At 47.1% G+C, this 14,132-nt stretch overlaps 1 protein-coding gene across 2 annotated transcripts; it reads left to right on the forward strand.

Annotated features, from left to right (window-relative positions):
• Positions 1–657: 657 nt before the first annotated feature.
• On the forward strand, positions 658–12,968 carry Slc38a2 (solute carrier family 38 member 2). Of its 2 annotated transcripts, XM_021183112.3 has the most exons (16): positions 658–988; positions 1,586–1,804; positions 2,160–2,241; positions 2,387–2,502; positions 4,873–4,946; positions 5,081–5,173; positions 5,297–5,378; positions 6,747–6,829; positions 7,043–7,101; positions 7,199–7,357; positions 7,766–7,845; positions 7,949–8,049; positions 8,537–8,661; positions 8,900–9,044; positions 9,132–9,229; positions 10,107–12,968. In XM_021183112.3, the coding sequence occupies exons 2-16, from the start codon at positions 1,689–1,691 to the stop codon at positions 10,206–10,208; spliced, it is 1,515 nt and encodes a 504-aa protein (XP_021038771.1). In that variant the 5' UTR covers positions 658–988; positions 1,586–1,688; the 3' UTR covers positions 10,209–12,968. The 2 variants fall into 2 exon arrangements, with proteins under 2 accessions (XP_021038771.1, XP_085688089.1); XM_085831963.1 differs by lacking the exons at positions 658–988; positions 2,387–2,502 and having other exon boundaries at positions 1,590–1,804.
• The last annotated feature ends 1,164 nt before the right edge of the window (positions 12,969–14,132 follow it).

Consider the following 14,132-nt stretch of genomic DNA (forward strand, 5'->3'; position numbering starts at 1 on the left):
GTGGCAGGAGGGAAAGTGTCCACCAAGAGGGAACAGGGCGCCCCTGGGCGGCCTCGGAAGAACCCAGCCCGAGACCTCTTTTATTTAAGGTGTGTCTGGCTTGCTGGTCAAACGCAAACCCTCCCTAGTACGCTGTGGCACGTGCAACCCCTAAAAGTCTATCCCGACACGGAACTGCGAGCCGCCTCTCATTCACCACCAGGCTAGCACTGGAGAGTGAAAGCACATCTAGGTGGAAAGATCGAGAACACAAGCCGGCCCTCTGGGCAGCGTGGCAGCGCCCGCTCAAGTTCTGCGGGAGGAAAAAAAAAAAACCCTTCACGTAAATCACATCTTAAGTCACGGGCTGGGAATGGTTATGGGGGGGGGGGGGGTTGGGAGGGTAGGGTACTGCACACACGCCGGCTGCGTCCCCGAAACGCAGCGTTGGAGACCGGGCTGGGAGGGAATCTAAGGGATCCGGCTCCGTAATTACAGCAGCCGCGGGTGGCGGCCACCCACGGGGCTGCAGTGCCCCGAGCCGCGGGGAAGCGGGGTGCGGCTGGCCCCCCGATTCGGGGTGCGGGGCAACCGGGAGGGAGGCGGAGCCCAGGTGCTGTTGATACACAAAGGCGAACGCCCGCGCCCCGCCCACTGACGCGGCGCCCCGCCGCTATAACTCGCGCTCGGGAAGCTGCTCCACACCGCGCCACGCCGTCGCCCGCGCCGCTACCCCTTAATCTCCGCCGGAGGATCGTGATCGCCATTCCCCGCTCTTTTTTTTTTCTTTTTTCTTTAATAATTAAATTTAAGAGGAAAAAAAATCCACCTCTTCTGCCTGTTGTTGGATTACGGGGAAATTTTAAAAAATTTTTATTAAAAAAAATAAAAGAAAAGGACTCCGTCACTGTTATATTTTTTCCCTCGTTTTACAATTCTGGTGTGTGACCGAGACAGCCCACGGGAGACGCTGCCGTGAGGTGGGCCAGCTCGCAGGGAGAGCACCGAGGTGAGGCGGGGGAGGGGCGGCGGCGGGGACGCGGGCGGCGCCGGCGGCGGGAGCGGGGGCTTGCGGCCACCCGGCCGCAGCCTCCCGTTAGGGGGGAAGGGGGAACCGCGCGCGGGCCGCTCGGCTGCTTGCAAGCCTGGTCTTGTGACTCGATTGCCTCCAAAATAATCGTCCTGTCCGGGCGTGGGGCAAGGCGAGCCGCGCGAGGGCTTGACAATCAATCGCCCCTCGGTATTGCATCAGTTCCTCCCGGGGTAGAGGAGGGGCGGGTGACCGGGTACCCGGGGCAGTCCCCGGCTTGCCGGAGGCTCGGCTCGGCGTGCGCCCTGTAAACAAGCCCCGGCTGGGGCGGGGGGACCGGGCTCGGCGCCGGGGCGGCTGGAGGGGCGCCTCGGCGGGCGCATCTTTGTTCTCGCGGCCCCGCCGTCGGTACTTTTCCGCCCCTCGCCGCGCCCCCGCCCCTCGCTCGCCTGGTACTTTTCCACTCGCCTGGCGGGGGATGAATCAGCCGCGCTGCGCCGCTCGGCGGCGTCACGTGGTCGGGGGGGCGGGCGGGCGGGCGCCGCAGTCCTGACGCGCCGCCTTCTACCTTCGCAGGCAGCCTCGAGGGCCAGTGCGCCGCCAAGGACAAAAGGAAGCCCGCGCCGCGAGCGAGCCGCACACCGTCCGTCCGTCCCTCCCTCCCTCCCTCCCGAGCAGCATGAAGAAGACCGAAATGGGAAGGTTCAACATCTCCCCGGATGAGGACAGCAGCAGTTACAGCTCCAACAGTGACTTCAACTACTCATACCCCACCAAGCAGGCTGCTCTGAAAAGGTGGGAGAAAGAAATGTGCTTTGCAAATTTAAAAAAAAAAAAAAAAAAGCCAGCTTGCACACACGGGTGCCTCGGGGCTGGAGGGATTGCTCATCGATTACAGGCTAACGCGCACACCCAGGAACCAGAAGGCTCCCCCGAAGCCTCGGTCTCCCCTCGCTCCCAGCCCCGGAGAGAGTACCCGGTTGTTACTGCATGACAGATGGTAGTACCTTCAAGAACACCTAGTCCATGCATTAACTTAAGCAGAACGGAAGGGCTCTTTTACTTGATGTAAACTATGGTTTTCGTATCTTTCAGTTGGGTTACAACGGCCTTTTTTTAAAAAAAAAAAAATTTTTTTTTGTTTTTGCAGCCATTATGCCGACGTGGATCCCGAAAACCAGAACTTTTTACTTGAATCAAATTTGGGGAAGAAGAAGTACGAAACAGACTTTGTAAGTTAACAGTACTGTTATGTGCTTGGCTTTATGGAGTCAAAAGAATAGTGTTACTTTTAGATTTCAAATCTGACTTGCCCGAAGCTGGTTTTTCTCCTTTTAATTATTGTTATATGTTTGGTTATCGTTTCCCTCTGTGTAGCATCCAGGTACTACTTCCTTTGGAATGTCAGTATTTAATCTGAGCAATGCGATTGTGGGCAGTGGAATCCTTGGGCTTTCTTATGCCATGGCTAATACTGGAATTGCTCTTTTTATGTAAGTATGTGTAAGTAGTGAGCCTGCCGCGCAGGGCAGTTAATATGATAAACATATTCTTGGCTCCAGAAAAAAAAAAAAAAAAAGCAACTTGCGGTTCAAAGTAGTTGGTGTTAAAAATCATTTAAGCTTGAAAGCATGGGAAATCCGAATCTCTGTTTGACTGTTATATTGTACGTCCTCGTGCAAGCAAGTTAGACAGAACGTGGGGTTGCGCTTAAAACTGACCGGTTAAGGCCAGCCTTTCCAGAAGGTATTGCTAATTGTAAAATAGATGGGTTTTATACGTTGACGGTCTCGCCCTAAAACCTGTGACATAAGGAGAAGAAAGTTTGAGGTGTATAAGGCGTGGTGGTATTTACCTAGCCTAGAACATGTTTGTCTTAGAACAAGTGAGTCATAATTTTCTGGATGCTAAAGAGCAAATTCACTTTTTTAAAATGTCTTTCCGGATACACATGATTGGTGTCTGACTTCTAAGTCAGAGTCTACTAATTTTTTTTAAGTTAATTGGGTAAACCTCCAGAAGTCATGTTTTGGGGGTCACTTACCTATGGCTGATATGATGGAAGAATGGTAGACTAGAGATCAGCACGAGGCTGCTTGGCTTGCCTGGCATGCAGATTGATTTCTGAGTTCCATTCCCCGGGCCATCAGAGTAGTAGCAAGAGGGAAAAAAAAAAATACAAAAGCATGTATGTGTTTGAGTGTGTAGTTCTCCTGTGTTGAGATTTTCAAACTGCCTGTAGATCATGGCTGACACAGTTTGCGTGGAGGCGCCTCTGACTTCACCATAAACTCTGCACCAATGAGAAGTGCGCACACTCAACAGCTGTCCCTTTCTTTTGGCGACAGTTGGGACATTTTGGTTAGTGGATGGGGATCTAGCCCTCAAGTGACTTTCTCCCGGCACGATGAAAAAAATGTTTGAGAGAAAAGCTCTGCTTTGTCAAACCCCACACAGATGTTCAAGTCTGGCTTTGGGTAACTAGAAGTTTTGGGAGGGGGGTCCTTGCGAAAACATGCATGGCCTTGGTACAGAACATCCTGAAATTTCAGGTTTTGTTGGGAATTTGAACGGCCGGAATCAAAGTTAAATATTTGAAACCCTTTCCCGGCTCTTGCCAGGAAAAACTGGGAACAATTTTTAAAATTCTACCAATGTGGTCATTGGTGACTCTGTTTCGCAACTGAAAGTAAAACTGAACGGTGTTACCCTTGAGCTTTTGGGAGTCCGCTCTAACAGCTTACTCTGTGGTGCTGTAGTAACCATTTTAATAAATGGCTAAATGATACCAAGATTGTGTGAGTTTTTTTTTAATTCATTCAAACTTAACATTGCAAAAGATGGTAAATGGGCCAAAAGCCACAGGCTGAAATGGCCAGGCAGCCTTTTACAGAGAGTTAATCGTCAGGTTGCAATGATCTCCAAAGGCATTGCCATCTCTCTAAGACATGGCACCTAATTTGCTCTGGGTTTTGTTTGTTTGATTTTTTTTTTTAATTAAACAGCCTTTTCCCCAAGAGGTCAGGCTGACAGTGTCACCCCAGAACCAGGTGTCCTAAGGCTGATCTTAGGATGGACGTCATATCCCGTGCTTTTTATGTACTGATGGGATTTTTTTTCTTGGTTTTTGTTTTTTTGCCAGCACCTCCCGTACTGTACAGTTTGCCCGTACAAGGTCAAGATTTACGTGGCTGTCTCGTTTGCACGTTTGCTGTTTTTGTTTTTGTTTTTCTTTTTAGCCACTACCTTGTCTGCCTTTGAGACTTGATGGGGAGCCTGTGCTCTCAGGGAAGACAGTGGTGTTAGATCCTTTTGGTTGCCCTTCCTTATTCCACTTCATTTTTCTCTGCCAGTCCAAGGGGAAGGGTGGGGCTGATAATTCACTCGTTCTAGTGTCGAGTATCCTGCACTGCAGGGGGCGGAGTCTTGTCTACACAGCTGTCCCTTCTCCGCTTCAGTACAGGTTTTTTTTTAATAGTGTCCTACTGAATGGCTGTTATTTCCACCTCTACCAGCCTCATTTCTCTCATCCATGTGTTCTCGGCCTTTCCTGACCCATCTCAGCTGAGTGGGATGAAGGCCTCATGGACTAGGTTTGATGGCAAGTTTTTAAACGAAACTATTAGAAACCCGTGGCAGGCATATAGATAGTTTCTCGTCCTCTGGGTTTTGACAGTCCTCCTACATTTTGTCAGGGTGGACATTGCTTCTAAAACGATGAGACTCACCTGATAAACCTGCAAGCCAGTGTCAGTCACGAGTTAGGAGAGGGAGCCGCACCAGAGCTGTGTGAGGCAGGAAGTGTTTGTGAGTGCGCAGCCTGGCATATTTATAAATAACCGAGTGCCTTTCCCTCTTCTCAGAATTCTCTTGACGTTCGTGTCAATTTTTTCGCTATACTCCGTCCATCTCCTCCTCAAGACTGCCAACGAAGGAGGTACAGTAGCTTTCTGATTGTTGGATTTTTTTTTTCCTCTTCCCTCTCCTTCCCCAAGTAATTGAATGTGTATCCTAATTTGGGTGGGGGTAGAGATTTCAGGCCGCTTCATTCTTCTGTGTTCTTCTATGCAGGATCTTTGTTGTACGAACAGTTGGGACATAAGGCATATGGTCTGGCTGGAAAGCTAGCAGCCTCCGGATCGATTACCATGCAGAACATTGGGGGTAAGTTTTAAAGGGGCGCTTTGGGGTAGACTTCACGTAGTAGCACAAGATGGTGACAACGTGACTGCGGTGTCACAGACCCCCATTTTGCACTTGTAATGGTTTAATTTTGTTTTCCTCCAGCTATGTCAAGCTACCTCTTCATAGTGAAATATGAGTTACCTTTGGTGATCAAGGCATTAATGAACATTGAAGATACAAATGGGTAGGTGCTGAGTAAGGCTATCCATAGAAACAATTTGCAGATAACGTTCTAGTCAAAGTTGGATATGACAAACAGTAACCAATGAATTTCCCAGGAGTATCCCCGTGGAGAATACTTATGACAAGGAAGTGTCCCACACACGGAGGACTCCTGCAGCAACCTGCTCTTAGCTCAGACTAGCAAATACACAAACCTGAAACTTTTCTGTTGCCCGGATTCATCTCTCGTTGGTAGTGACATTTGTACTGGCTGCTGAATAGAGATCTGGTTACAATAACTTCTTTTCCTTATAAAAACCAGTCATGCTTACATGGTTTTAAAAAAAAAAAAAACAGAAAATGTACAGCCGAACTTACTATTAAAAAAAAGAGTTAACTTTTTTGCAAAGTTTTCCATCCCAGTAGAGGAACAGGGTCCAATGTAAATAGCCAGGGCTCCTTGGCTGCCCACGTTGCACACAGTTGCTGCCTCAAAGCTCCACCCTGCCTTTAGACTTACTGCGAAGACTTCTGCCTTTCAGGGTGACTTTTCTGTGTGCGGTCCTCGTTATTACCAGGCTTGGAGTGGAAATCACAGGGAGTTAGATGGAGCTTGGAAACACTGCTTTTTAGAGGAGTGGCTTTATTTTAAGACAGGATCTCACTGGTTGGCCTGGACCTCAAAGAGATCTGCCTTCCTCTGTCTCTGGGACACAAAGTGCAAGTATGGGCCACCACCACCTATGGCAAGAATAGGCCTTGGTTACTTAGGAAGAAAAAAGAAATGGTGGTAGAACTCAGGAATGACACCCCCCTTTTGAGTCAAGTTGGGTCCAGGTGGTACTAGGATAATCTGACATAAGTTCTGCTTGAGTTGGGGTTTGGCTCACTCTCAAAAGAGTAGTGGCCTGGTCATTTTATTTTAATCTTCAGCCTGAAACATCTCCTTGTGGAAATGCTTAAGAGCAAGCAGGCGTCTCGCTAACAAGCGTCCGGCGAATCCTGCTGGGCTTCCTCCTTCTCCCTCTCTCGTTGTCGGACATTCCAAGCCAGAACGGCAGTGCCTGGTGTCCAGTGTTTCTCAAAAGTCCTACAGATAAGCTCCGGGCTGCACAGAGCGGCTTTGTTCCCTGCGCCTAGTATCAAGCTTTAAGAAGTGTTTTATGTTAGGAATCAGCTGGCAGCCTTCCCAGAGCAGAGAGTGGCGTAGAAGCTCCATGAAGCAAATGGTCACAAAATCAGTGGTGTCTCAAATAAGGGATGGCTTTTTTTCCTCTCTCCCCACCCCTCCCCCCGTGTCAAAGCTGTCCTTTTCGCATGCGGTGCGTGTGGTGGCCGAGTTAGGTGTGTGCTGTCCGTTCATTCTTGGCTTTTCTCTCTCCCCATTCAGGTTGTGGTATCTGAACGGTGACTATCTGGTCTTGCTGGTGTCCCTTGTCCTCATTCTTCCATTGTCACTGCTGAGAAATCTAGGTGAGCAGACAAGGTTCTGACGGCTGTGAGCCCCTCAGCAGCTGCTAGCATTCTCCCAGGAGCGACTGAAGGCTCTCAGCACCTGCTCTTGGGGGTGGCAGCAAGGCACGCCCCTTTTAAAGCTCCCAACTGTTAGCACTCCACACATGGCTCTAGTGTCTCATGTTCTCTGTCCATTCCTGTTTGATTAAAGCGGCCCTTGTTCCCCTCCAGGATACTTGGGGTACACCAGCGGCCTCTCTCTGCTCTGTATGATATTCTTCCTGATCGTGGTACGTAGTGGGTTTGTTTGTTTGTTTTAGAAAATACATCTTAAAGCTTTGTCAAACTGCTCAGTCTTGCTCACAAATGTGTGAACTATGTTTTCAGGTGATTTGCAAGAAGTTTCAGATCCCTTGCCCCGTGGAAGCTGCTTTGATGGTCAACGAAACTGTGAACGGCACCTTTACCCAGGCAGCGTTGGCGTTGGCATTCAATAGCACTGCAGACGATGCTTGCAGGCCACGCTATTTCATCTTCAACTCGCAGGTAACTTGGCGGCAGTCCTGTTTTCTGGAAAGAAGTGTTGACAGCAGGATAAAAGGATACCCTGCGTACCAGGGATGTAAAAAATGTCTCAAGACAAATTGAGGCTGGATGATAGGTGGGTTTTAGGGGGGCGGAAACTGGAGAACTAGCGAAGTTTTCATGTTCTAGCTTAGACAAGGGCAGCAGGCAAAATAATGGCCTCGGGGCACATCTGGGGGTAGATACAGATAGATCATAGGTTGGTAAACTGTTCCAGGATGGGAGTTAGTCGTTAGTTTGGTGTGGAGATCCTCAGAGGTTTTTAGCTGGGAACTGACAAGGGTGTATCGCCAGTGTGAGTACCGGTGGTGTGAACTGGTGGGGTGTGGACACGGGTGTGGACGCAGCAGTGTGTTGTGTCTCTTTCAGACTGTGTATGCAGTACCCATCCTGACGTTTTCCTTTGTCTGCCATCCCGCTGTTCTTCCCATCTACGAAGAGCTGAAGAGGTAATTGATCTTTTATCCTTTAACCCTGTTTGGCCTACGCTAAAGCCGTAAGGTATGGAGCAGGCTAAAACACACATGTGTGCTTTCTGTTGTGGGTGCGCAGCCGCAGCCGGAGACGGATGATGAACGTGTCCAAGATTTCTTTCTTCGCCATGTTTCTGATGTATTTGCTTGCTGCTCTCTTTGGATACCTGACCTTTTACGGTAAGTAGTGCCTAATTTAAAAAGGACGCTGACGTTATTATATGTGTACTTTTACTGTAAAAAGTTCCCATCTGGTTTAATCTGCCATTCCTGGGGGGTCCAGATTCCGAAGTGGGTATGAGCCGTGCCATGATGTTTTCTGTGATATTCTTGGCTCTCTCTCTCTCTCTGCTCTGAACTTCAGCTGTAACTAACATGTAACACACACACACACACACACAGCCAGACTGAGATCTAGCTGCTTGGCCCCTGTTAGACCTCACTGGAGGTCATGTGGTTAAATCTCGGTGTTTAGAAAATTTCTTTTCCTCCAATGTTACTTTAATTGCAGTAACCATAATTCTAGATTAATCTCATTAGCCTCTTAGTTTACAGTCATTCTGTGAGTAGCTCCTAATTCTAGTGCAGATTTCACTGTAAGTTAGCCTTGCCACTTGATCCCCAGAGGAAACCACACTGAAAGCCTGTCTCTGGTCTGTCCCCACAGGACACGTGGAATCGGAATTGCTGCATACCTACTCCGAGGTCGTGGGGACTGACATTCTTCTCCTTGTTGTCCGATTGGCTGTGCTGGTGGCTGTCACCCTCACGGTCCCAGTAGTGATTTTCCCTGTAAGTAGCTAACTGACGTCTGCGACAGCTATGGGTCCGCTGGGTGTGGTAAAGAGGTTGGGCACGGGTGAATCGAGTACGGTGTAGATTCCACATCATCCTGTGGCAGAAAGCGGGGGTATCCGTTCCCTAGAAAAGAATCACAGTCTGCCGTCGATGCTTCTCAATGTCTTGCAAGCTCTTGGCGTTACTTCACGTTGGATTGTTAGCTAATAAACGCCTCCTGACTTTCTCTCAGATCCGGAGCTCCGTCACTCACTTACTGTGTCCCACAAAAGAGTTCAGCTGGCTCCGGCACAGCATCATCACCGTGACCATCTTGGCCTTCACCAATTTGCTCGTCATCTTTGTCCCCACTATTAGGGACATCTTCGGGTTCATTGGTGAGTTCTGATCGACGTGCCCAGAATATTTTAAGGCTTAAAAGTACAGACTTGAGTTCTCAAACGACTGACAACCTCGCTTTACAGGGGCGTCGGCGGCTGCCATGCTGATCTTTATCCTCCCGTCTGCCTTCTACATCAAGTTAGTGAAGAAGGAACCAATGAGATCCGTGCAAAAGATTGGGGTGAGTGAGATGACCCGTGCCTGAAAGCTTTAGCGATAAAAGTACTCACCGAAGGAGTGGGCGGGGGAAGTGGGAACTCTAAATGATGTAACTGCAAGGAAGGTATTAAAGAACAGTGCGAAAGTGCTGATGTAGTTGTTGGTGCCCTGTGTATGGGCACATATGCATAACAAGGATGTATAGGCTCCAGGAAGGTGAGGTCTGTATAGAGTGAGAACTCTGGGGCCCTGCTCTGAGGGGATTCAGTAGTGCATCTTTATTCTAAGGTTTGGTAGCCTCTTATTTCAAAGTGGAAGGTACACTTAGCACAAGCCACAAGCTTTGGAACTAGAACCCCCTCCCTAGCAAGGGATGCTTGAGTAACAGCCTGCCAGCCCTCTGTCCACAGCTATTCTGCTTTGCAGAATGAGGTTAGGAGTAATCTGGCAGAAATGATCAAAGTTGAGCCCAGGGGGGCACCTGCAAACCCAAGGTTACCTCCTTCCATCAGTGAGTGTAGTGATGCGGGTAAGGAACTACCCATAGGAGTGTCTGGACCACTGAAGAAAGATAACGCCCATCCATGGTCCCTGCAACTCCAGGACTTAACCTGGGCTTGATTTTTTTTTTTTTGTGACTTTTAATTTGCTCTGAAAGAAAACTTGCGCACACACAAAGTCTTAACTTTCAAAAGGAGAACTTTGGCTTGAGGGAAAAAAAAAAAGAATGGAAAATGACAGAATTCAGAAGGTTTCAGCAATACAGGATTTCTGTGTTACAAGTAACACAGTCACAGTTTGATCACTTTAAGAACAGTGAGGTGAAATTAGAGTATTTGTAAGTGTTGTGATGTGAACTCTTAGGGTGCCTCACTGATGAGTCCTCTCTGCCCCCGCAGGCTCTGTGTTTTCTCCTGAGTGGCATAGTGGTGATGATTGGAAGCATGGGCTTGATTGTGCTGGATTGGGTCCACGATGCCTCCGCTGCGGGTGGGCACTAACAGCTCCCCTCACACTGGATGGTCCATCCGCCCGCCTACCGTGTTGAGTCGACTCAGCCTGCTCAGTTTTACCTGATGCGTTCCGGTCACTTCCTTTTGAAGTGCAGTCTCCTCGCTGGTTCTTCTGGATTCAGAATAAGTGAACTTTTCTTTCTCTTTTTTTGTTTTTGTTTTTGTTTTTTTTTTTTAAAGAAGCTATCTGTGTGTTAGGGAATGGATAGTACGACAAAACCACGAGCCTTAGGTTAAGGGAAGTGACAAGTTTATTCCATTCCAGAGAATGGACGAACTTTTAACTTTTTATCAAAGCCACATGTTTGGCTGTCTCATTGTTTAACTTGGATATTTTATGATTTTACTTGAATGTGCCTAACGGAACCATTCGATGTGAGAAACACGTCTTAATTTACAGTAGAGTATTGAAATAAGCATTGAGAAAACACACTTATTTTTTGTACCAAAAAGAAAAAAAACACTTTAAAAGACCTCAGAAGCACTATTTTACTTTGAAGAAATTGCATTTTTGAACTTTATTCAGAACCAGTTGTCAATAAACTCTGTCAAACAATTTCATTGATATTTAAAAAGGAATCTTAGTATTATGGAATGATTTGCCTTTTTTGTGGGCATTATAAGCCAAATACTTTTTTACCCAAAAATCATTTTCGGGGAAAAAATGTTACAAAAAATTGCACCATGGATTAGCATGGTTTTTGTTTTTGTTCATTCAGATTCATTTGAAGGATAATTGGACATTGCTGCACCAAGTCAGGTGAACTCCGTTCATCGCTTTCTTTGCCTCCAATAATTGGTTTGTTAAAACTAAAATGTTTATGTCTTCGATTAGGCTGGGAAACAGTGCCGAGATTTCTGTAGGAAATGAAATAACTGATTTTTGAGGTACCAAATAGTGCAATTGGGTAAAACAGGGTTTATTCAGTTGCATCTGTCTGCAGAGTTATAGTGTCAGCTCTGGGTCGGGCTTTTTGGGCCCATCCTTTAAAACCTTGCTTCCAAAAGTGAAAACGGGCATTTGGTGGCAATAGGTCAAAACTGTCCAAGAGAGAGCAGAACTTTCAAAGGCTCATCTACTGGAAGCGTGGTTTACTTGACAACACGTGTTGCGGCTCAGTGGTGCTCCTGCTGTGTCCGCAGTCCAGGCTGCACCGTGCAGGAACACTGCAAGCCCTCCTCAGAAAGGTTTCTCATGCCGCAAGCTTCCTAAAAACTCGCACTGGATCATCATCTCATTCTCGAACAATGCAGAATCAGTTTGTTTACATCGAACAAATGATGGCTAGGGGAGGCAGTACAAGCTGGCTGTCCTCAGCTTCTGGTCCAGCCGCACGCTTACCTTTCCATTTCAATTCCAGCTAAACGTGGAGACATTACTTGGAAGCTTGGCTTTAAGAGCACATTTACTGTCTGTTAACGGTGTATGGTGAATATATTTTTAAATAATGAGGTACTTTGCTCATCAAGCGTATCGTCTAAGGTCTAATTAATATGCATAATTCCATTAAGTGGTGGAGGGAAGCAAGTAGAATCTTCCATTGGTTATCTGGCTCTTGAAACTACATGTTTTGAGTTTGAGGCAGGGGCCAGAAGAAATGTGACACACATGGTTTTTGTTACAGTCTTGTATATGTGACTGAATTCATAGGCAAGGTATGTCTGCCATTAAAGACTCTTTGCAGACTGGAAGACGTCTGGTCGTGCTCCATACGTTGGGTACAACCAATGGTCAGTTCTGTCCCACGATGAAAGCCCTGGGGACCGTGTAGACGCGAAGGCAGTGAGAAGACACTCCCGCCATGCTGCTTACTTGTCATCGAATCCAGAACCTCACCTGCTGGTCAAAAGACTCTGCACTTCTGCTTGAAGTCCTGGAAAGACTCCTGGCTACCATATGCCAGGGGATGCTGAGAGACAGGCATCCCAGAGGTGCCATGACAACCAGGATCCTGTTCACAGCCAATCAGTGTGGAGAGACTTCCCAAACTGCTCCTGCGAGGGAGCACGATTGAAAGTTCCAAATGAATTTCAGGCCAAATTCCAAAGCTTGGGGCTGTTTGACCCGCCTTGAGGTTCCTGAACTGAATTCTCAGCCTTGAGCAGTCTTCAGTATTAAAACCACTGTCCCGTCACCTCAATTCGCATTGCTGTCTTCCATGGAACGTTTCAATAACTGTACTGTTATTTATAGAGCAGCATTAATCCATTAAAGCTAACCTATTTTTCAATATTTATGATAAACTGTACATATATTGTCCATATGTATTTGTAAATAGATTGTATATACTGTTGGAATTGGGTCTTGGGTTCAAGTGTATATATTCCCCTAAGTTTCTTAACTGCATTTTGATGAATTCACATTATATATGTCTCCAAATTACTTGTACAGAGAATTCAATCTTAGAAATTGACATTGTGTATAATACTAAAATTGAAAATAACTTGTTTAAATTGTATTTGCAATAAACTGGTTGGACATCAACTTAAGTTCAAATAATCTAAAGCTTTAAATGAGGTCTAAATTTTCAAAATGCAGTAGCTACCACATGGCTATCTGGTAACATGTCAAGTGTGATCTCAATGAAAGAGAACTCCTTATATGTATATAGTGTAAATGTCCCAGCTGTACTGTTAGAGGCCAACATGCCTCTGTGGCCTGTTGGCAGAGAGTAAATGCTACACCGGTTTCAATGAAACAATGTATGTTTGTTTTAACTGAACTAAAATAAATACATGATTAATCAATCCTCAGTAGCATTTTTTTTCCTTCTGGGTAATGAGTTGATGGCCAGAGGTACGTTTGGAGGAAGAAACTGTTCTACCAAGCTTGCAGAGTTAAAAGTTAAGAGAGGGGCCGGGCGTGGTGGCGCACGCCTTTAATCCCAGCACTCGGGAGGCAGAGGCAGGTGGATTTCTGAGTTCGAGGCCAGCCTGGTCTACAGAGGGAGTTCCAGGACAGCCAGGGCTATACAGAGAAACCCTGTCTCGAAAAACCAAAAAAAAAAAAAAAAAAGTTAAGAGAGAGAGCTGGGTGGTGGCGCATGCCTTTAATCCCAGCACTCAGGAGGCAGAGGCAGGCAGATTTCTGAGTTAGAAGCCAGCCTGGTCTACAGAGTGAGTTCCAGGACAGCCAGGGCTACACAGAGAAACCCTGTCTCGAAAAACCAAAAAAAAAAAAAAAGTTAGGGAGGTAGGGATCCAGGCTTAACCCTGCTGGTGGTAACCTGTAGTGCATCCAAGTTGATAGCAATGCTCTCTGGCATCCGAAAGCAATCCTGATGCACACTGGACATTTAAGGCATCCTGGGTGTGAGAGGAAGTCAGGTTTTGATGGTTGTGAAGGCATGGCCTTCCTTAGGAACCTGAATGGCAACTTAGATTAGCTTAGGTATAACCCGGTCCTTTCAGGTTTAGGGGATAATAAAACAAAAGGCTTCCAAAGGTACAGCTGTGAGAGATGTCCCAAATTTGCAGTGCCATTACAAAATGGCTAAGGGCTTATGCAGAGCTAAGGTTTTTATAGGCATCCACTGGCCATCTACTGTGTGCAGTTGACGTCGGAGTAATGGGGGGGTTCTGTCGTGTCGGTTCTGATGTTGGTTTGGATCTAGTGCTTTGTTAGGCTACAGTTTAAGCATTTGGGATTGGTAATGCATGAGGGGGAAGTCCACAGAGTGCCCAGTGGCACTAACCAGTGAGCCAGCCATTTCTAAGTGGTTCCTCAAAGCCCTTGAGACATTGAATCAGACATCCTCACACCTGGAGAGATGACTTGGAAGAAAAGCGATGATAACCTGCAAGTTGGCATAAGCAAGATGTGGTAGGGAGGACCCAGGACCTCCCTGGGTCCGTGGGAGGGTTACGCAGGTGTTATATCAGTGGCCTTGCGAATATCCAAACTAAACTGTT

The sequence above is a fragment of the Mus caroli genome, unplaced genomic scaffold (assembly GCF_978045245.1).
Source record: "Mus caroli unplaced genomic scaffold, Mus_caroli_1 scaffold_16, whole genome shotgun sequence".
NCBI classification, from domain to species: Eukaryota; Metazoa; Chordata; class Mammalia; order Rodentia; family Muridae; genus Mus; species Mus caroli.